Source organism: Molossus molossus, unplaced genomic scaffold, assembly GCF_014108415.1.
Source record: "Molossus molossus isolate mMolMol1 unplaced genomic scaffold, mMolMol1.p scaffold_m16_p_16, whole genome shotgun sequence".
NCBI classification, from domain to species: domain Eukaryota; kingdom Metazoa; phylum Chordata; class Mammalia; order Chiroptera; family Molossidae; genus Molossus; species Molossus molossus.
In genome coordinates, this window is record NW_023425351.1 from 10872522 (window position 1) to 10896207 (window position 23686).

General features: G+C 38.9%; 1 protein-coding gene across 2 annotated transcripts; it reads right to left on the reverse strand.

Moving 5' to 3' along the window:
• Window positions 1-465: 465 nt before the first annotated feature.
• Window positions 466-20717, reverse strand: OPRK1 (opioid receptor kappa 1). Of its 2 annotated transcripts, none has more exons than XM_036264091.1 (3): window positions 20426-20717; window positions 8964-9316; window positions 466-1092 (listed from the first exon to the last, which is right to left on the reverse strand). In XM_036264091.1, the coding sequence occupies exons 1-3, from the start codon at window positions 20662-20664 to the stop codon at window positions 560-562; spliced, it is 1125 nt and encodes a 374-aa protein (XP_036119984.1). In that variant the 5' UTR covers window positions 20665-20717; the 3' UTR covers window positions 466-559. The 2 variants fall into 2 exon arrangements, with proteins under 2 accessions (XP_036119984.1, XP_036119985.1); XM_036264092.1 differs by lacking the exon at window positions 20426-20717 and adding an exon at window positions 11012-11033 and having other exon boundaries at window positions 8964-9314.
• Between the last annotated feature and the right edge of the window lie 2969 nt (window positions 20718-23686).

Below are 23686 nucleotides of genomic sequence, written 5' to 3' on the forward strand. Positions count from 1 at the left end.
TCAAACTTAAGGTAGAATCTTCAGCACACAGGCACATGAAATGTGTGTCCATGTAGCATAAAGCGAGCTGGGCATGAGCACTGGAAATGGTTGCTGTTCTTACTGGTGTTACTGTCAATGTGAAGTATCAGGATTGGATGCCCCCTGAGCTCTGAAACCAATGTTTTGTTTTGCTTTGCTTTCTAAACAGAGCTTTTGAAACCACATTGCATTGGAAGGCCACAGAAGCTAAATCCTGAACTAAAGCTAGGTAACCAGAAGAAAAAGTCTTGTTTCTTGTTCATCAAAGGAACTGGGAATCAGCCTTGTTTCCCTGCCCTCCTGAGGGGTTATATTTGCTTGATCAATAATCTTTTGTACTCAATCCGTACAGCCTTGATGCTTCCATTGACCTGGGTCGTTAATGCAGCCTCGTTTATGAATTCAGACCATGAGATTTCTAAAAGTTTGTTAGAAATTCTACTTTTCCATCTCAGACTGCAGTAGTAATCTGAGTTAAACCTATATCATTAAATTCTTCTCTTCCTGGAGAACTATAAGAGGACATCTCCACGACTAGTCATACTGGTTTATTTATCCCATCAACATCCCTCATGTAAGCAGGATCCTGAACCGTATTTCTGACTCTGCTAGTGCTCTGACGCTCCATTCTCATCTTCACTGGAAAGCAGAAGTCCCTGAAACACCTCTTGAAATTTTCATCAAGAAAGGCATAGAGAATGGGGTTTAGGCTGCTGTTGGTGTAACCTAAGGCAATGCAGAAGTAATAGCTGGAGAGGGCAGCCGTGCTGTGAGAGGTGCTCCCCAAAGCCTCCACAAGAATGAAAATGTGAATGGGAGTCCAGCAGATGACAAAGACTGCCACCACCACCAGGACAAGCCTGGTGATTCGACGGAGATTGCGATCTTTCTCTCGTGAGCCAGAGAGGAGTCGAACACTCTTTAGGCGCAGGATCATAAGGGTGTAGCAGATGATGATGATGATGACAGGGATCACAAAGGCAAATACAAAGACGCAGATTTTCATGAAGAGGTCCCACCAGGAGTAATCGTCATCTGGAAACTGCAAGGAGCACTCAATGATGTCCATGTCTGCAAGAAGAGAACGAAACAAACAAAACCACAAAAAGAAAATAAGTATTACCATGGCTGCAAAGTTTTTTAAATGTGAATTTTATTACTTTTGGTTGAAAAGGTTCAATTATGGTGAAATGATATTACCTGAAGCAAATCACCTAGTTAGGAATGAATACCATGCATATTGACCATTCTTTGTGCATGGAACAATGAACCCAGAAAGTCACCATTTACTGGTAACATACACTACAGAGTAAATTTAATTAGCTATCAATATGAATCATCTAGTTTTGGAAACTGGTTTGACACTGATGACTTTCAGAACAGCTAAATTGTTAATTTATAGTATAAGCATTTATTTCCATTTCTGTTTATTAACAATTCTCCTAGACCCAAGGCTCTGGCAATAAAAGCTAGTATTTATTTATAATAAATGACTGAATATTGCAAATCAAACCACTTAATTTAACAAAAGCCAATTTGTCCTAAAACATTAACTGGTTTACAAGAAACCATTATATAGGTAAGTGAAAGTTTATATAAAATTTGTCTAAATATGACCCAGGTATTATGATTTAATGGAACCAATGGTGATCCTTGTGATTAACGGCACTGCTGAAACATGAATAAACTTTTTGAAAGAAACAAAAGGTGGGGGAGGAGAAGAAAAATTAGAAGAAGGAAGGGGGAGAAAGAAAAAGAAGCGATCATCACATCATCAAGGAAATTTACAAATCAAACACATTTTTCATTTTTACCAATATTGACTATGTAATAGATAAAACAAGTATTTTTATATGATTACTTAGAAAACTACATGTTCTGCTTCTCTTTGATGGAAAGTATTTTTATTTTTTGAATTACCTTAATATTAGAAAGAATGGAGACCAGAAAAAGCAGAGACCCAGGATAAGTACCGTTTGTAATCCTTTCAACTGGGGATCCGCTCAACCATTCCAGGGTTTCCTCTCTTCCCCAAGCATCAACCACCCACATTTTTTCTTCTTTCTTCTGAGTAGTCATGGAGCACAGAGCAGGTAAAACTCTTTCTGTCCTGATCCTTCTTTATGGATAAAGTAATTGTGAGCAATATTGAGTGTAATTTTTATACTGAAAATATTTTCTTCTGATGTTGGAAAAATCTACTTCAAAAATACCACAAGAGTATGTTTAAATAAGAAAACAGTTCTATCAGTAATGTTTTCTAAAACATTTTAATGTGCTCTTAATTAAATATCCCTCAATAAAGCCTGGCCAGTGTGGCCCAGTGGACTGAGCATCATCCCATGGACTGAGAGGTCCCTGTTCAATTCCCAGTCAGGGCACAGGCCCAGGTTGCAGGCTCGATCCCCAGTAGGGGGCGTGCAGGAGGCAGGCCAATTGATGTTTCTCTTTCACATTGATGTTTCTCTCTCTCTCTCTCTCCCTCTTTCTCTAAAAAATCAATAAAAACATATTTTTAAATATCCCTCAATAAAATAAAATATCTTACTATAATTTTAATTATAAATACTTTAAAATAAAAAGAATATAATCAACTGAATACCAGATCAAGCCTCTCAGTAATAAATAAAAGCTTCCAGAATAACTTGGAGTATTTGAGGTTCTACAAAAGTCGTTGTCTAAAATAATATTTAGAAATGAACAAGCACCTCTTTTAATTTCTGCTTTAGTATTTATAGGACTAAGAACAGTTAAAATAATTTTTTTTTAAATCATCACTATCATCATAGAAAAAAATAGTTATTAAGCAACTTTTGATGGATAGCTTTATTAAATATTTTACTCTGATATAACTGTCCAGCCACTATGCTATATACCTGAAACCAATGTAAAATAATATTGAAAGTAAACTGTAATTTAAAAATAAAAAAGAAAATACTATTTTGAAAAGAAGTATCTCAAAATATTATAGTTTTTTTTTTCTAATAATGTTTGGGAAACAAAATTTGTATATGGTTTAGGTTTAGGCTATATAGAAAATATTCAGTATTATTTTTCTTAGACATTGATAGTAAAATACAGCTAAAAGAGAAAAAGAATGTATTACCCTGGGTTTGATTTGTCTGTTGAATCAAATGTTTTTTTGTTTGTTTGTTTTGTTTTGTTTCATTTTATCTGATTAACTTTTTTGTATTTCCACATTGTCTCCTTTTTGTGGTTGGCCTCAATTTAAATGTCACTTCAGACATTTATATAGATGTCAATCCACTTGAGTAGTCCTCTCCCTTGCAATTTATATTAACTCTATATTAAATTCATCCTATTTTTATCATTATATAATGACAGAGAGTGTTCTGTAAGAATGTGTTACCTTTTTTAAAGTTTTTCTCTTCATCCATAGTGTAAACAACTTTTGTACAGGTATCCTACCTGCCATATTTAATCCCTGCTATATAGGGTGGCAGAAACATATGGTACTTAAGGAGAATAAATTGAACAAATGAGTATTACATGAAAACACTTAAATATGAACTTATTAATGTAGTTATTATGAAAGAATACCTTCTAAGATAAGCAAAGCACCATAAGGGCTGATGTTTAACTTAGAAACTTTTCTTTTTTTTTTTTTTTCACTCTTAAGGATCAGCTTCCTCTTGAACAAATTGTCTTGCATGTGGTAAGAATTCTAATATTTGATAAATGGGTAAAATAATCAACTATAGCTACTTTTACAAGAATTAAAAAAAAAAACAATGATAGAGTTGAAAATAAACTCCAGAAATGTCAACGTTTACAGAGAAAGGAATGGGGAGGGAGAGAGAAATGGAAACATCCATGAGAGAGAACATCAATTGGCTACTTTCTGTATGCTCCCCACTGGGGATTTGGTCCACAACCTGGGCATGTGCCCTGATTGGGAATTGAACCGGCAACCTGCTGGTGCATGGGTTGATGCTCAACCACTGAGCCACACCAGCGGGGCAATGTACCTTAATTTATACCAAAAAGAGAGAAAGGAGAGTGCTGAGGCAATCATCAAGGAAACATAAGTCCAACACACCATGCTTATGAAATGTTCTGTTTGAGGAAAAGAGTGTATCTTTAGCTTTAAGAACATACATAAGCTGAAAATAAATGCATAGAAAGAGATATTTCATGCAAATGGTAAGCAAAAGAGAGCAAGAGAAGCTATGCTTACATCAGACAAAATCGACTAAGTTAAAAACTGTTGCAAGAGGCAATAAGGTCATTATATAATGATAAATGTTTTTGTTCCTCAAGAGGATATAAAAATTAAAATATATATGTACTCAACGTCAGAGTACCTAAATATATGAAGAAAATATTAACAGAACTGGAGGAAAACATAAGCAATGATACAATAGTAGTAGGGGTTTTCAAGACTTTACTTCCAGCAATGGATAGATCATCCAGATTGAATAATCAGTAAAGAAACAGCAGATTTAAACGCTGTAATAAAATTGACCTAACAGATATATACAAAACACCTCACTCCAGTGCATCAGCATATGCATTCTTCTCCAGCACACATGGAATATTATCCAGACAGATGATATGTTAGGCCACAAAGCAAGTCTTACCAATTTAAGAAGTTTGAAATCATATATTTTCTGACCACATGAAAAAAGAAATCAGTAACAGGAGAAAAAGTTAAAAATTCATTCAGATATAGTTAAGTAATCTTCAATAAGGGCACCAAGAATACAAAATGGGGGAGGGGGATGGTCTCTTCAAGAGCTGGTGTTGGGAAAACTGGATATCCACATATAAAAAATAAATAAAATAAAATTGGACTTTTATCTTATAACATACACATAATCATATAATTTGACTCAAAATGGATTAAAGATCTAAATTTAAAACCTGAAACCATGAATATCCTGAAAGAAAACATGGAGAAGAGCTACTTGGTATTTATCTCAGTGATAATTTGAGGGAATATGACATCAAAAGCACATGAAACAGAAACAAAAATGAACAAGTGATATTATACAAAGTTAATTTCAACCAAAAAAGCTTCTGCAGAGCAATGGGCACAATCAATACAATGTAAAAGCAACCTACAGAATTGGAGAACATATTTGTAAACCATATATCTAACAAGGGGTTAATATCTAAAATATAGTAAAGGGAACTACTACAACTTAATAGCAGAAAAGCAAATACCCTTGTTTAAAAATAGGCAAAGAAAGTTAATAGACATTTCTTTCAAGAAGACATCACTAATCATCAAAGAAATGCAAATCAAAACCACAATGAGATATCACCTTATACCTGTTTAGTAAGCTTTTATCAAAAATAAATAAATAAATAACAAGTGTTGGTGAGGATGTAGAGAAGGAAACTTTTGTGCTGTTGGTGGGAATGCAAATTAGTGCAGCCATTATGAAAAATAGTACGGAGTGCTTTCAAGAAATTAATAATAGAACTACCATGTAATCTAGCAATCCTACTTCTGGGTATTTATCCAAAGGAACCAGAATCAGGATTGTGAAAGATACCTGCATTCCACATTCATTGCTGAATTATCCACAGTAGCTAAGACACGGAAACAACCTAAATATCCATCAATGGAAGAATGAATAAAAAAGTATAAATAAAATGAAATATTATTCAGCCTTAGAAAAAAGGAAAATCCTGCCATGTGCAACAACATGGATGGACCTGGTGCACATTATGCTAAGTGAAATAAGCGAGATATAGAAAGACAAATACTGTATGATCAAACGTATATGTGGAATATATAATAGTCAAACTCATAGAGGCACAGAGTAGTGCCGTGGTTTCCAGGGGCTGGGTCAGGGAGGGTGTAGAGGATGATAGCCAACGGTATAAACTTTCAGTGATTCAAGTAAATAAGTTTTGGAGATTTAGTCTGCAGCACAGGCCCAAGACCTAAAAATACAGAACTTAAAATTTGCTAAGAGGGTAGATCTTATATCAAAAGTCCTTAATAAAAATACAAAAGTAATAATAAAGAGGGCAAGAGGAAACTTTGAAAGGTGACAGATATGTCTATGGTCTTGATGGGATCATGGTTTCGCAGATATGTAGTGATTCCCAAACTTATTGAGGTGGATACATTAAATATGCACAGCCTTTTACATGTCAACCATAAAATAATAAAGTGTTTTTTTAAGCAGTATGACTTCTCTTTTTATAATAACATTAGAAGGTCATAGCTTGTTGGTACATGTTCCAGTGCTTCATGGCTTCATAGATAAAGCTTGTTCTAATGTCTAAACTAGATGTTTATTAAAAAACAAATTATATTTTTTAAGAATAATTCTGTTTCTAGTTACTATAATAAGAATAAGAATGAGAAGTAGGCAGACTATGAATTTCCAAAATAAATAGTGCACACACATATAATATATAAATATAATGTAAAATACTATATTTAACACATTCGGTCCAGACAGTGGAAATTTTGCTGTACACAGAGCCCTCAATATTGAATTAATGCCCTGTAGATGTTGATAAGCATAAGCATAAGCAACAAGGCAAGACCTGTTAATTCATAATGTCAGATGATGATGCTGGCAGCTAACATTTTTGAGTGCTCACTAGATGCCGGCACTGCTTACCAGCTTTCCATGCATTGACTCCTTAGATCTGCAAAACACCCTGGAACGTAGGCACTATTATTAGACTAGTTTTGCGGATGAGAAAATTGAAGCACAGAGGTCTAAGTAATGTCTCCAAAGTATTACTGCCCATAAATGGTGAAATCAGGATTCAATCAATCCTAGGCAGTTTGCTTCCAAAAGCTGTGCCCTTAACCAAAAATAAACAGTCAACTTAGAAGCATTAACTAAGATTTCTTGTCCTGGTGAATGTGTTTTAATGCAATTAATGCCTGATTCCTTTCAGTGAGCATTCTCCACAAACAGCACTATGAACTACTAACCCCATTCAGCTCTGATTCGGTACATAAAAATTATCTAAATACTCCTCTTGGTCATCCAGGACACTTAACATGCAGTGTGATACAATACTCCAAAATGAGCACTCTGGAGGCAATCTCTCATCACGTGAACAAAATCTGCTTCAAAAAGCAAAGGCACAAAGAAAGAATGGAGCCGTCCAAAAGACTACTTTAATTTTCACCCTATTTGCTGCACAAATTAATTTTCTGCTTATACTGGTGGATCATTTCTTCCATTGCATCTGCACACATTCATCTACAGCAACTCTTTCCTGGAAAATCCATATCTATCTTCATTTCCTCTTTCAAAAACCTAATTGATAGCCACTTCTTCTAGGATGTCATTTTCTGACAATGATTAGAGGAGTGTAGTGGTTATATCTACAAGTATATCATGAAATATAAAAATCAGTTCTTTATTTGCTCTGGGAAAAACCATCCATCTTATTTTATTATTTAGTCTCTTCTCTCAACTTCACAATGTATATGCAGCATCTCCTCTTAAACCCAAGTCATTATTCATGAACACCTAAAGCTCAGAGTTTCTTGCCATTTTATTTCCATTAGTCCTATGTCTGAAGAAAAAACTCCCGTAGGCAATTAATCATATTTAAAGACACTTATCTGATAAAGTTCGGCATTTCTTAAAATCTACCAGGTATTATAGCTTAACGCCTACAGTGGCTATGCTGGAAATTCATTTTATAGTTTCAGAAGAAAAAGAAAACTGTGCTCCATTAAAAAAAAAAAAATGTGTAGCATGCAAGATAAGCTATGATTTTAGCACCTATCTTTTTACATGACGTAGAAAGTCCCTGCTACACATATTCAATTATTTGTACTCACAGGCGTCATGAACCTCCCTAATACACTGCAGTTTTATGACACCTGGTAAGGCAGTAAATAACATTGTTTTACTCCCCTTTCCTCTAGAGTTTCTATTAAGACCATATATATTTTCACTCTTTTATCTTTTACTAGTAAAGCAAAACTCTTAGAATAGTAGTTCTCACCTTGGTTGCAGGTCTGGGTCAGGCTGGGGAGATCTTAACAGTCTAGACTGGGCCTCAGGTCAGTTAAACCAGACCCTCCAGGGTGGGACTCAGAAGCAGTATTTACTAAAGTCCCCAGGTGGTTCCAATGTGCAGCCCAGGGTTAAAACCACTGTCCTAGACATACAGGGAAAATATCAAGTATCCTGTTGGCATGGGGTAAGGACTAATATATCTAAAATGTAATGGTCTGGTCATTTGGACTATCAGCCATCTGTGAACCCTATTTTGAATGGCCTACAGCCAAATGTAGCTGTTATGATAGTAATGTTGAGATAAACCTCTAAGGAGAAGGGCGTAAAAAGCAATATGTCTGTAATAATTCAGGGGCCCTTTTCAATTTTTTTTATCCTCAACTGAGGATATGTTTTATTGACTTTTTTTTTCTGAGAGAGGGAGATGAAAGAGAAACACTGAAGAAATATCAACTGGTTGCCTCCTGTACACACCCTACTGGGGAAATAGAACCAGCAACCAAGGTACGTGCCCTGATCAGGTCAAACCTGCCACCTTTTGATGTATGGGATGGTGCTCCAACCAACTGAGCCACCTGGCCAGGGCTCAGGGCCCTTTTTTGGGAGAAAGAAGAGGAATGAGGAGGTGTATCTCAGAATCACAAAAATACAAAGGAATTGTATTTCATAATTCCACATGCCTATGGTTCCTTACCTTCAGCTCCATTTCTACAGATTCTGATAGCACTTTCAAAATAGGAAAAAGGTTGGGTTCTGTGTTCAGGTAATGTCATTATTTCATCTTGTGTTTAAATATGGAAAGAAACACAAAGTTGTTTTATTTCTCATCTTCCATGGATTTAGGCATTATATTTCCATTGTCTTTTGACTTTTTCATTAGATGTGTGTTCTAATCACTCCCAAATTAAGAATCTGTTTCATTAAAAGGTACATGTTGAAAAATAAAATGAAAATGTCTGCCCTTACCTTCCCTGACTTTGGTCCCTCCGAGGACAATTGCAGATATGCCAACAGATGAAGACAGGAGCCAAATACAGATATTGATGATCTTTGCTTTCAAGGGGGTGCGAAAGTCCAGCGCCTTGACAGGGTGGCACACAGCAATGTATCGATCCACACTCATCATGGTCAAGGTAAATATGCTGGTAAACATGTTGTAGTAGTCGATGGAAATGACTATCTTGCACAGCACATCCCCAAATGGCCAGGAGTTCATCAGATAAACCGTACTCTGGAAGGGCATGGTTGTAGTAACTAAAGCATCAGCCAAAGCCAGGTTAAATATATAAATGTTGGTTGCTGTCTTCATCTTAGTGTATCTAAAAGACAAGAAATGAGATCATTTCCTTTCATCTGCATGTCAAATCCATGAGGTAAATGTATTTGTGAAAGCCTTTGGGTTATTGCATTTGCTTTCATTTACTTAATTTTTAAATATTTCTTGAGTGTCTAATATTAGCAAAAGAACTAGTTCAGACTTTAGGGTAAATATAAAAATAGGCAAAAATCTCTGACTTTAGGACAAAAATATATTTAAATAAAAAAAATTAACAGATAAAGAAAACAGCATAGATGGATATATGTAGTATAGATCTTTTCAACTTGCATATCATACAGCTCCTTTCAGTTTCACTGGCTAAAAAACAACTCTGTCAATTTTTGTTTGTCACTGTGCACTAGTTTATCATTTTCGATGCATTATGTAAACAAAGGAGGCTAAGTTCTTCCCTTTATATCTGTCATATTACTAAACGTAGTCTAGTACAGTCAGTGAGAAAGAATTCTGTTCTTTACTTCCAATGTGAGTGAGTTTTCAAGTACTTAATTTGTTTCATCTTCCAAGTGAGGGAAGAGTAATTTAAAAGTAGGTCAGAAAGATTGTCTTTAAACCCAAATTATTCTTTTCATTACAACATGAAGTTTAGAACAATTCCATTTTCAACTAAAACTGAATTAAGAGGATTCTTTTACTTAGAATGTTTCCTCAGGGATCTTTAGGACATGAAATGTTCCCAACTATATCAGCAGGCTTTCAGAGGCCAAATGCTAACATATGTTGGGAAAATCCATATGTTAACTACTTCCTACCCACTTCAGATTTGTTGACTTTATCACAATTAAGTCAGCTATGCCCTGTGAACCTTCCAAGGATCCAGGCTTTCTCAATGTTATGGTCATGCCTTTTAAAGACCATTTAAAAGGAGTTGTCTTATGGAAAACCACTTCTGCTTTGGCTATAAAACCAGTATCAGTGGTATTCATTGATCGCTGTGTTGGTGTCATTCAAGACAAGTTTTCCACACGAGAAATTTATTTTACCATAAAATTATAGAACAGCCTTGGCTCCCCTTGGAAACAGTGTGTGATCTAATGAGAAGTCACATAGTCCTGAGTCTAAACTCAGTATAAGGTTTGTCTGAGTTTCAGTTCCTGTTAAATAATGTTAATAAAACCAAACTGGCAATACATTGGGTAAAGGCAGTGGATGGCCCAACTCCAAGTTTCTGACACACAGTATCACACTTCACTCTCAGTCTCCCAATGCCACCAGCACCTTGATCTTCCCTTCCCCACTTCTCTTTTTATTTTAAAAAAAAAGTGTTGTTTTTTTTTTCTTTATTGATTTTAGAGAGAGAGGAAGGGAGAGGGAGAGAGAAATAGAAACATCAATGAGAGAGAACATTGATTGGCCACTTCCTGCATGCCCACAACCTGGGCATGTGTTCTTGGTGCATGGGTCAATGCTCAACCACTGAGCCACAACAGCTGGACTCTTCTCTCTTTATTAAGAAACATATTTGTTTGTGCTTGAATGAAGGCATTATAAGGACTGGTACTAGAGACAATATCTTTTGTTTTCCATTTGGATGCTCTGTTGTCTAAACCGTGCTTTAATCTGGAGAGTGAGTTTATTTAAAAATATGTTTTGTCTTACAGTTTTTACTCAACTATTTTAAATGTCCTTTCAGCTTTAGAAGGTGATTAAATTTGTAAGGCCAATTCTCAGAGCAGAGGTTTTATAAAGGCAAAGACAACTAAGCAAGTACATTTACTGTGAAAGAGCCTAAGATTTCTAATGAGCAAGACTGAAATGCTACCTGTTCAGACATTGTCTTCTTGGGAAAAAAAAAAAAAATGCAGCTTAAAAACTGATCTCTTACTATTTCAAATTTCTCCCCCAAATCCCTAATACTAGCAAAGACTCTAGCAGGCACGATCTTTGACTTCTACTCTCATGCTGTTTCCCTGGTATTTTCTTCTGTCTCTATAGAGTTAGATTGGTCTTCTCTGCCTTACATGATTAGGTAGACCTGGGTTCTAATCATTTTTTCCTTCTAATTGATAGGCTTTGGAAAGGTTACTAGGAACCCTGAACTGCAGTTTCCCAACTATAAAATGGGAACTAGGATGCCTATTTTATCAAGTTTTGAAATAATTAGTAGCATGCCCGTGGTCTGGAGAATATGTCTAATTTATTTCATGTTCCCCAACTCCTCTTTCCTCTCTTATGTGGATGGAAGCCTCTGTAAAATTCCTTAGTCTGTAAATTTGTCAAAGTAATATAATTATAAAGGGCATGGCAGGAATTCAAACCCTGAGGTTTGATCTCAGAGCTTGCATGTTTACCTCTCCCCACTCAGTGTATTGTCCAAGTGTTGTTGTTTTTTTTTTAATTTAAATCATGATTCATTAATCAGAAACTCCTTTTCAGCTTTATGACAGCATGATAAATCCATAATCTTGATGGCTAAGCACCAATTACTTGATAATTGCTCAGTGAATGCCAATCCTCGTTGTCATTATTGCTGTTCCTGCAGTTATTATTGTTATTGTTATTATTAATTATCTACCACAGTTCAAATAACCCATATCGCAATCCCATAAGATAACAATGCTCCCATTTTTTTGTGAAGGTGATTCTCATGGGTTCTCAGACTTCTTATCGAACAAGTAAAGAAATTCAGGATTGTCATTCCAAAGCTTCTAAAGGAATCAGAAATTTTATTAGAGAAATAATGTGATTCTGAGAATTCTGCCACCTCCATCAGCTAACGACTGAAAAACATTCTGATGAGTGTGGTCACATAAGTGTCATAAAGGCAGGCAACCTTTAACATGAGGAAGTGAGTGAACTGTCTGGAACCACACATTCGTGAGGCAGTGTGAACGTGAGATCTGAGCCTTCTGAGGCGCTGTCAGAGAACAGCTCCAGCGTAAGGAAAACAATAAACACCTACAAGCTGGTCTTCAACTTCCAAGGCTGGAACTGCCTGAGGAATCGGAAGACCCCCCAAACACCACACTCAGCAAGAGGAAAGCTCTGAAGCCCCCGAGAAATGCGGTCCTTTGACTGACAGTGAAAGACAGCTCTTATCTTTTCCCTACATTGCTCACAATATGACTTACTCATTTGCTGCGAGTGTTTTCCAGACTCGTAGCCTTCTACATTTTATGTTTAAAATGCTCAAAAATAATGATGGCTGTACTGATGTGAATTTTCAGAAGAATTAATTTGAAAACACGAGTTTGTTTCATTAAATCCTGCAGATACCTTCAGTTTATCTCGATGAAATTAATTTGCTATTTACTATTGAAATTATGGTTCTTTCCTAAAAGGAAATAGCTTATTAATTTTAGAAAAAGAGGGGAAAGTCAGTTATTGTTTCTCCAATGATGTGGCTTTGAAATAGCCTCAGTCTGTAGCGTTCTAAAGGAGCCATATTTCCATAGGTATCAGGCTCCTTCACTTCCCCATAATTACTCTGCCATGCAAAGAGCAAAATCTATAAAGAGAACAGAGAAGCGGAATATGTCCCTGAGTCCCCGAGTCCCTGACTGTGGAGACTGCAATCACCAGGCAGGTAGTGACACAGATCCAGACTGGTGGACTTACACAGCATCACAACCCCTGCAGGGCAGTGGTGGGAAGAGGGATAGAAGGGGAATGTCAAAGTAATGATTTCCCTGGAATAGCCAGCACCCCAGTAACTGCTCATCCTGTCTGTAGTCAGGGCCCTGCCTCCCAGAACAATGTTTGAGTATATTCAATAGTGTACACAGCATGTTTATAGTGGCCAGTAACACCCAGTGAATAACTACAAATCACAAGTGGCTGTAGTCTTGTTTCCTAGCATACAGCTATCTAAATAAGTATGTGGATGTCTTAAATGATTTGTCCATTTTTATACTGAAAACTGTATACTGTATACTGTAGGCTACAGGGTGCTGGCAGAGAGGAGGCACAGTTACTAAGTGGAAAGCAACGTTGAAAAGCACAGAGTTTCCAGTTTTGTTGTGCAGGTAATTTAGTTAATAATGAGTTAATGAGCTCAAGAGGAGATCAGAAGATTGTTCTAATTTTTATAGCTGATCTCTAAATGCTCATAACTCTAGCTAATCTTAATCTGAAGTCTTCCTGGCCCACCTGTGGACCAATTCCTTTGGCATCTTTCAATTCATCACATGTTTTCCTGTCTTTTATGTAAATTCTGACTTGCTTGATCAGCAAGTCTTTTACAGTATTACCTGCACTCCTAAAATCTATTCTCCTTACATAAGTTTTCCTTATCTAAGTCACAAGCTAGCATCCCCTCCAAAGAAAGAAACAAAAATCTGTAAGTTGAATTTTTGCTGAGAAATAAATGTTATTCTGAAACCACTTTTTAAAACAGGTCTAACAATTTTAGGTTTTTAGCTGAACTCGGAGCCACCTGGGGTGACAATTGAGCATCTTCATAAATTAATATGGGGAAAAGGAGGTGTGACTGCAGAGTTCACATAAAGATACTGTTGCTCAAAAGATGAAGGTGAATGATTAATGGAGAGAAGCTACCATCCCCAGGGAGAGACAAGTTCCTCTGGGACTAACTCCAAGTCAGGCACCAGGAAAAATGGTCATGTGTAAAGTCAACATAATCAAGAAATTGTCCATGGAGACTACAAGTTTGCCTGGGTCTGTTAGAGTTTAGGAGCTCTAACTGATCACCAATTTATTATTATTTTTTTCTTTTTTTGGTTGGAGGGGGTAGGGGCTGTTTAGTCTTACATCTCTGAAACAGCTCTGTAATCACATGTCCCTCAGAGGAGAAAATAATTCCATTTAGCTAATCCACATAAACAATTGCAGTAAAATCACTGTTCCCTTTTTAGAACTCGTCAAATGATAAAATTACTTTGAGAAATGCAAGATAGGCTCTGTTGTGAATAATTTCTGAAGTTATCTCTGCTATCCTTGCTTTAAAAAAAATGTTTAATATTGAATCCAAGAGATAATATCTTTTTTAACCAAGTCTAAGGTAAGACTAACTATAGATACTAGGGAGCAGCACATGGCTGATTATACCAATATACCTCTGCCTTTTCTCTAATGCCTCTCTAGGTGTAGCATGGTGATATTTCTAAGGTGGGCTATGTTGACATTTGAGAGAATGTGGAATATGTGTGCACATAAACTGCAATAATTACAATGAGCACTTTGAGGAGGAGGAATAAAACAGCTGGGATGGAAAAAAGGCAGGCATTGTACCAGACACTCTGATTGGGGCACCTCATTCCTCCCATACTTCCCCAGTTTGGTTACAGCCACAGAGTTTTGGTCAGACCATCACAATTCAACTGTGAGGCCCAGATAGAGTCAGGTAAAGCTTTTCTTCAAATTAAAATAGAACAGCTCTGGCAGGTTTGGCTCAGTGGTTAGAGCATTGGCCCTCAGACCAAAGAGTTGTGGGTTCGATTTTGGTGATGGGCACATGCCTGGGTTGCAGATCTTCCCTGGCCCTGGTAGGGGTTGTGCAGGAGGCAACTAGTTGATGTGTCTCTCTCACATCAATGTTTCTCCTTCTCTCTCTCTCTTCCTCCCTCCAATTTTATCTGAAGATAAATGAAAAAATATCTTTGATGAGGATTTAAAAAATAATAATAAATAAATAAAATAAAAAAGAACATATAGTCTGGTGGGTGTGGCTCAGTGGATAGAACATTGTCCCCTGGACTGAGAGGTCCCAGTTTGATTCCAGGTCAGGGTGCATGCCCAGGTTGTGGGCTCCATCCCCAGTAGGGGCATGCATGAGGCAGCTGATTGATGTTTCTATTTCTCTCTAAAAAATTAATAAAAATATATATTTTTTAAAAGAACACATTTACATAATTAGCATGAATATTGAAGATTGAGGAGAGTGTTTTCTTAGGTAGAACAGGAAGAGAACAGGCAGTGTTTAGGGCTGAATTGTTTCCCTTACCCCACGTTCATATGTTCAAGTCCTAACCCCTAATCCTCAGAATGTGACTGCATTGGAAGATGGGGACTTTACTGAGGTAAAATAGGGTCTTAAGATGTGCCCTAATCCAGTATGAGTGGGGTCCTTATCTGAAGAGGATTTTAGGACACAGACACACACAAATGGAAGACAATGTAAAGACACAGGGAAAAGATGGTTAGTTTGCAAGCCAAGGAGAGAAGCCTCAAGAGAAACCTACCCAGCCAACCCTTTGATCTTGGACTTCTAGAATCCAGGAGTATGAAAAAATAAATGTCTGTTGTTCAAGTCACCTACTCTGTGGTACTTTGTTATAGAGGCAACTACAAATTAATATAGGCAGATTCTCTAGAAACCTGAGGTACCTACAAGATAATCATATAGTGATATCCAGAAGGAAAGAGGCCAACTGAGTCTTCAGCTATGTATGAATACCTGGGATACAGATTCATGGTTTTAGGATTGGTCAGAATTTTCCTGAATGTGATGGCCACAGGAACGGATAACACCATTAAGAGTGTGATGGTCAGTTTGTTGTGGCATCTTGGCTAGGCTACTCTCCCCAAATATGCAGTCAAACACTCTCCTAGGTGTCGATGTAAAGGTCTTTGTAGATGTGGTTAAAGTCCATGATCAGTTGACTTTAAACAAGGAATATTATTCTAGATAATCTGGTGGGCCTGATCCAAAGGGTTGAAAGGCCTTAAGAGCAGAGCTAAGGCTTCCCTGAGGAAGACAAAATTCCACCTAGGGATGGTGGCCTGCCTTTCTGGACGCCTGCCATATAGGTTCCAGGCTTGCCTAGCCAGCCCCACAATGACGTAAGCCAATTCCTTGCAATAAATCTTTTAACATATGTACATCCCCTACTGGTTCTGTTTTTCTAGTGGAAATGTGACTAATACATCTCTGTGAGAACACTGAAGAGAGTTAAGAAGACTCTGGAAAACATGACCATTTAAGAAACATAAGAGGAAGAGGAGTCTGTGATGGAGACTAATGAAAAACCCAAAGGATGTGGAAGGAAGCCAAGGACAAGATGCTGTCAGAGAAAGAGGAATGTAAGCTTGGTCAAACATGCCAAATCTCCATAGAAATCAAGTGATAACCAACCTAATGAAAGCATCTGAAACATGAGTGCTACAACTTTGGTGAAGACGCACCAGAGAGACAACCTAAGTGCACTGAGCTGAGGAACAGGCAGAAGACAAGGAAATGAAGAGGAGAAATTATTCCTCCAAGAAGATGACCTATGGCAGACAAGAGAATGAAAATATATTAGCTAAGGGAACTCAGAAAAATGGAAGCTTCATGGGTATTGATTATATGTAAGATGCCCAGGTGCTTACAGGACAAAAACAGTAGAAGGGGAGAGATTATGGATAGAGTAGAAAAGAGATAACTGATATGGCAAAGATCCAGGAAAGCAGGAGATGATCAGGTTCAAAACACTGGAGTAGAGATTTGCCTTGGAGAGAAGGAAGGGAACGCTTTGATGTAGATGAAAGGGAAGGAGAGGAAGGTGGCTGCCAATACAGGTGGGCAAGAGAAGGAGGGTTCCTAGCAGCTGAATGCTAGGATCACAGTGGAGAATATGGTCAGATAGAGGGCTTGAGATTCAGTACCAATTAAATTAGGCTGTTTTAAATAGGAAATGGTGAAAGAAATGGGTTCCTTCTGGAAAATAGAAAAGATGTACAGAAAAACTAGGCAGAATTGGAGTCAGATACACTTGAAGGCAGGGGCATTGCCCTGACAAAGATGAAATTGATTCTATTCGGCAGCATTAAGCTAGCTGGTTATGTAGGAACAAGGAAGATGGGTTCCAGCTTGAAACCAGGATTAAGGTTTGGTGGGAGACAGTGGCAATTGGGCATGGTTATTGAGTATATTTTGGAGAGAAGCTGAAGTTATGGCTCCTGGGCTCTAGGCTAGGTAAGAAAAGAAGAAACTGTCTAGGGGAAAGTGAAGGGCTGCCAAATAAGAAGGTCCCTAGATCTGTAGAAGTGGTCTAGTAGAAAATAAATAGCAGAATGGACCAAAGCTCAGGATATGGGGTCAGGCTGCTGGGATCATTCTAGACCCACAAGTTAGCAAATTGTGGCCTTAGTCAGTTTATTTAATCTTTCTTTGTCTTGGTTTCATCATCTGTTAAATGGGCATGGTAATATACCTATGGCTCTGAAGATTAAATAAAATAATTCATGCGAAGTAGGTAGCTTTACCAGCCTGGCATATGTCAAGTGTTCATTAAATTTTAATTATTTTTGCTAAGGAAGGAGAGAGCTGTCAGTGTGGGATGTTGTAATGAGAGCGGGAGAATGGATGTTTAAAATGTTCGAAATGAGGCCACCTACCTGGCAAGGTCCAAGGTGTGGGCAGGGGTGCGGGTAAAGAGAACACAAGGTTTGGATTCTTAGTGTCACATCCATGGGCACACAGTGTTGGGAGGACACAAATATATGGATCAAGGGCTGAGGAAGAACTTCCCACCTCAGGGCCACAAACCCCAAAGCCTGGAGGGGGGAGTGGCTGGAATGCACACATTTTAAGGTTTTCACAGTGAAGGGCTAATGTGCCCTAATATTAGGGAATCATGGCAGATGGCACACATTAAATGATAAAAATAATTGAAACTTTAATTTGTAAGGCAGGTCCAAAAGCAGTCAATGCTTTTTTCACAACCTTAACTCTCTCCCCAGGTCTTAGCTGGCCATATTAGACTGGCACCTACCCCATCCAAGCATCCAAATTCCATCTCCAGAATGAGATCCTAGACAAGTGAACTACACCTGGATCCTGTGGCGTGTATTTTAAGTGGTGTTCTTTTCAAAAGTGAGCCTCCATCTTTTCAAGCAATGTTGCTCAGCCCTCAACATCAGTTATAAGAGCTGCATTTGTATCCACACTCGAGTTCTGCTCTCAGTTCTGATGAGCATTCTAGAGCCCTCTTGACGTTACCTCCCCAATCTTAGTCCTTTCTTCATCTGAGCCAATTAAATCCAAGTCCACCAATTTTTCTTTTGGGGTTTTATTTTTTGATTCTTTGACCATATATCAGTCTGAACAAATTCTAAATAATCCACAATCCTCTTAGCTATAGATATAAGCGAACTATCATTTCAATAGGTTAGCATTCTGGGATGTTAGTATAACTCTTCACTTTTCATTTATTATCAAAATCTCCAAATAGTTGTGAATGAAGTGAAAGGATGGATAATGTTCTTAGGCGAACTATCTAACTACCCTTGCATTTTTAGCTGAATTTATTCTCTTCTAACCAATTTAGTCCTGGATATACCATATATATTAATATAGCCTAATCTATGATTCTTTTTTCTGACATGTCTAATGTCCCTCATTGTTTTTGCACATATTCTAGGATTTTTCTTGTTTTTAATCCTAGTCTGCAGAGCCGTATAAAAAGTTATAAAGCAGCTAAGAAGCTCTTCTCAAACAAAAACTTCAGATGCTCTTGCAAATGACAATAAACTGTATCTGTTTTACATAAGCACTTAAATATAATATGAATAGGAATAGAGTTGGGTTTTTTCTTAGCACTCTCTTTTTGTGTAACAATCTTTTATTATAAAACAACAACCTCTGTACCAAGATCTTTTAAAAGATTCAATTATAATATAGAACACAACTGTCTTTCCTTTTCTTTTAGTTACTATAATCTTCTCTCTAATGGGAAGCTGCCCTGAAATTACTAATGACTTGGAAAAACAATTTGCTTTTAAAATATTCTCCACTTCTGTAGCCTTTACTCTTCACTGGATAGAATTCCTGTAAAATGCAATAAGCAATTATGTAAACAAAGGGTACCAAGCTACAGACACTAATTATAGGTGAAATGAGCTTTATAATGTATTTGGAAGTTTAAATGATGGTGTTTAGTTCCAGAGCATGGATGAGGATAAAAGACCTGACATTCCCAAGATAAAAAAAAAATTAAAAAAGATAAAAGGCATCTGTATGAAATGATTTCCCAAGGGAATCAGACTCCTGCTACTGTAGATATTGTTCTTAAAGCGCAGACTAAATAAAAAGTCTGTTTTAAAACTAAATTCAGGATAAAAAGAAGAAATTAGTTCCTCATTTTTTTTCAATGCCCCTAAACAGAGTGACTTGCACATGTTATTTCACAGGAACTTCTCGAAGCAATGTAAGCTTCTCATTCATTCTCAAAGGTGCATCTGCACACCATCAAGTGAAATGCATACATCTCAAAGGGCAGCTGGAACTAAGTTGGGGTGTTCTTATTTCCTTTCTTTCTTTCTTTCTTTCTTTCTTTCTTTCTTTCTTTCTTTCTTTCTCTTTCTTTTTGTTGTTGTTGTTGTTGAAAGAGGCCAAAATAAGATTAACTTCACTTACCAGAAAATTAGTATTATGTGATTAGTATTATGTGGATAGCTGGATATTTATTATTGGAAGTTGAATTCAACACAATACCACAATAGAACAAGAAAACAAAATATTCGATTTCTCATGGTGGAAAAAAAAAAAGCAATTTTTGAAAACATCCACAAACCACACATACTTTAGAGGATAAATATTAGATGGCTTATTTACAAAAGTCAGTAATATTCTAAAAAAATAACATTTCAGTACTAAAAAGGGCTCATGTATAGATACCAACAACCTTAAATAGTATATTGGTTTTGCTTCATAAAATATAACACTAATTTGATGAATCACTGGAAATTCTGAATTATCTACAGTGTATTCAGTGGGTCTGAAATTTATCTTAAGAAATACTTTCAAAGAGCAAAACAAAGTGCTCCATACTGGCACAGGCATCCAAGCAAAACGCCAGGCAAATGGACCAGCTTTCTCTCCAGGTGACACTGGCCTTGTTCCACACCCCAGTACTTAACCTGTCCACAGAGTTTTCAGGAGGTGTAACTCTTACATCCTCAAGAGCCTCTGGCCGCTGGGATTCACCCTGTGTGAACCTCGCAGCCCCTTACCAAAAACCCTCCCAGGAAATCGTTCACGTCTAAGAGGTCACCCTCTGAGAATCTCCCAAGCGCTGCATAGACGGTAGAGAGTCCCCACCATCTGGCCGGCTCCCCACTAGCTAGTAGGCTCCCCACCTCAGATGTTGGTGGCAGGCCCTGACCCTCCCTCCTGGCCCTATCCACCGCGGCGCCCCGACCCTGCGCTCACCGGATGATCACGAACATGACCAGGGAGTTTCCCACCAAGCCCACGACGAACACCAACGAGTAGACTGCGGTGATGATGACCGGGATGGCGGGGGAGATGTGCGCAGATTCCAGCGGCGCATCCTCGGAGCCCGCGCTGCTGTTGCTGTAAGGCTCGGTCCATCCCGGGACCCAGCTGCTGACGTTGGGGGCGCAGGTGGGGCCCGGGTCCCCGCGGAAAATTTGAACCGGGGGCTCCATGGTTGGGTAGCTGCAGGTAGAGCGTGAGGAAAGGCTGCACCTGCCGGGCTGCGAGAGCGAGAGAATGGGCTGCACCTGGGGAGGCAAACTTTGCCCGCGCCCGGGTTAGCTCGCGGAGGCCCGCGGTGCTGGGGGTCCAGGGCCCACTCTTGCCCGCCGTGGCCGCCAGACCCCGGGGCGGACAAGGAGACAGACGTCTCGCTGTCACCCTAGATAACAGACACACTGCTGGGTGCCTGGTGGGGAGGAGAGCTCTCGTTCCTTTCCCTTAGCTCCTGAGATGCCCCTCCCTTTCGTAGGCACGGTCCCCTGGTGGAAAGGTCCTCAGACTGCCGCTCTCTGAGCCCCAAGGACAAGATACCTCGAGTGCAGTGTCTCAGCTTCCAAGGACTGCTTCTCCAAAGCCCAAAGCTCACCTCTGGCTCTCGGAGGCGCGCGGAGAGGTCCAGAGGTCGCCCTGGCCTCTGCCGAACAGCGCGTTCCCGGGTCCCACTCAGCTCTCAGGGTCGCCGTGCACCCGCAGCCCAGCATGGGCTCTTTGAGCCTGGCTCCTCGCTCTGCCCCAGGGCTTCTTTTCAGCCAAGCGCAGTCCCGAGGCTACCAGGACTGGCGGCGCCCAGCCAGGCGGGACGAGGCTAGGACGTGGCGGGCGCAAGGGGCGCGCGGGTGGGGAACTCGGGTGGCGCGCGCGCCCCACCCGGGGGTCCGCTCCTTGTCTTGCCCACTCGCAACTGATTGGGGCGGGAGGATCCCCGCAACCCAAACTGGCCCCGCGGGCTCACCCTTCTGTTAAGTTCTCAGACCTCACGACAGCCTCTTTTGGTTGGCTCTGCAGTCTTCCCACCATCCTAGTCCAGTGAGCCTCTGAGTCGTTTACACTTAGTAGTAAGGAAGCATGTGCCTGTTTAGTGCGAGTATTCACCCAGATCATTCTTAATATGCCTAGAATTTATTGTAGGCATAGTTGTCAGCACACATCTTCTTTCAGTTGAGGAGAAAAATCGTAGTTTTGTTTATTTGAATGACCCATTCAAATACAGTAGCAAAATGATCCAATTAGAATAAGACAGGTCATAAAATATTAATGACTTAATATACATAAATAGAGTATTTCTGTTCCTTTCAGGATCCTCTCACTGGGACAACACGCAGACTGAATTTTGCAGGTATTACCTGTACTGCGTGGTATTGCAGAAGAACAAAACACTCTCCTTACTCAGGTTTCAGTGTTGGTCCAGGTAGGTGATAAGGTCTCTTCCTTATACAGTAATCCTGCAGCCATCACATCCCTGACTATAGAACCTTCTCTATAAAACCTCTAAGAACCTGAACCCCCATAGAGAAATACAAGGCATCATCATTTCTTTGCATAACACTGCCAGTCCAAGGGTCACTGTCAGATTCTGCTGGGTTTAAGAGGCCCTCAGGCAAAGGGACCCATGTGACAATGGTGAAAAGGTAGAATAGCAAATGTGGGTTGAGATGGGGAGCCAGGACTTAGTCACTAAGGTGGGGATCCAGAGGAGATTGGGGACTGTTCATTCCCCTTGCCTAATTGAGTATTGTGGGCACCTGATTTTCCCAAGTGGATTCCAGTCTAAGTCTGACTTCTTGAGAGGAATACCTGCCCTCACCGCTTCCTACAGCTTACAGCTGTGCCCACACCAGGACACTATAATGGCTAATACAGTAATTTCACCCATCTGCTGACAGCAGAAGAGGACTCCTATCTCTTTCAAAACACTGTCACTCCCAAAGAAGGATTTTAACCACCAGAGACTTACCACAACCTGCAAATACTCAGCTCTCTTAAGCAGTGTGATATGAAGAACAAAAACTCTCCGCTTTGCCCAGCAATCTCCCTTCAACCCTGGACACTTTACAAGTTTTGAAAGTATTATCAAATCTTATATTTCTTTTAAGTCTGATTGCAACCCTCATCAGAAGATGAGGTCTGCTTTCACAAAACATCGGACCTGCTGAGACCTCCGCATGTCTGAGAGCCCTTCTCAGTTAGGAACATGGCAGAGGATTCCGCTCCAGACAACTCGGAGCTCACTTCCTGTTAGTGGGATCCTGTGCTACCACCTACCAGCCCACAAGATGTTGTTGAAGTTCACAAAAATTGAGAGGTATCCAAGTCAGAAAGAAAGTAAAAATAATATGTGAAGGGAAATAGCTGGGAAAAGCAAAATTAACCATTTATCGTTCTGTGTATTTGTGACCTATATGGCTATTTATTTACTTATGATTTCATGCACTGAAGATATAACTGGTCTGTGTTACACACGTTTGAAAGAGTGTTTACAATATCAGTCTTCCATTGCAGTCATTCACCACATTGGTTAGTTTTAGGGTTGGTTTTTATTGTTTTGTTTTGTTTGTTTTGCATTCAAGTGGTTCACATAGCTCTTAATATTAGAGCTGGGTTCAAACACATGTATTTCTGGCTCTTGACATGCTGATTGAACAGGATGATCTCACACAAGAGAAGGAATACAGAGCTACTCTTTTCCAAAAAACAATAGATATAGGAGTAAGATCCCTATTAAATGGTAAAGTTTCTGCAGCATTTTCTCAGCTTGATTTTTCTGCTGTTCGCACCTTGTTACCCTTATTTCCTTGCATGGCTCTTACTGCTCTTTATCTCTCCAATACTAAACCTCCCCAGCATTAGATGCTCCTGCACCATGTACACAATCAAATACTTCACATGTGCCTCAAATACAACCTCACAAAGCCTGAGCTCATTATGTCCCCTTCCCCCAAGCTTGCTGTAATTTCTCCTATATTTCATTTCAGTTAATGGCACCATCATTTACTTGGTCACCCAGGTATAAACCTATAATAATCCTAGGGTCTTCCTCTCCTTAACGTCCATATACGTTCAAACCACAAGTTGTACCCACTTAATTTCTAAATGGTTCTCAAAACTATCATCTCTTCTCTGTTTTCTCAGCCATTGCCTTGATTTTGGGTTGAATCATCTCTCACTTAAACCATTACAATTGCTTTAGTTCTC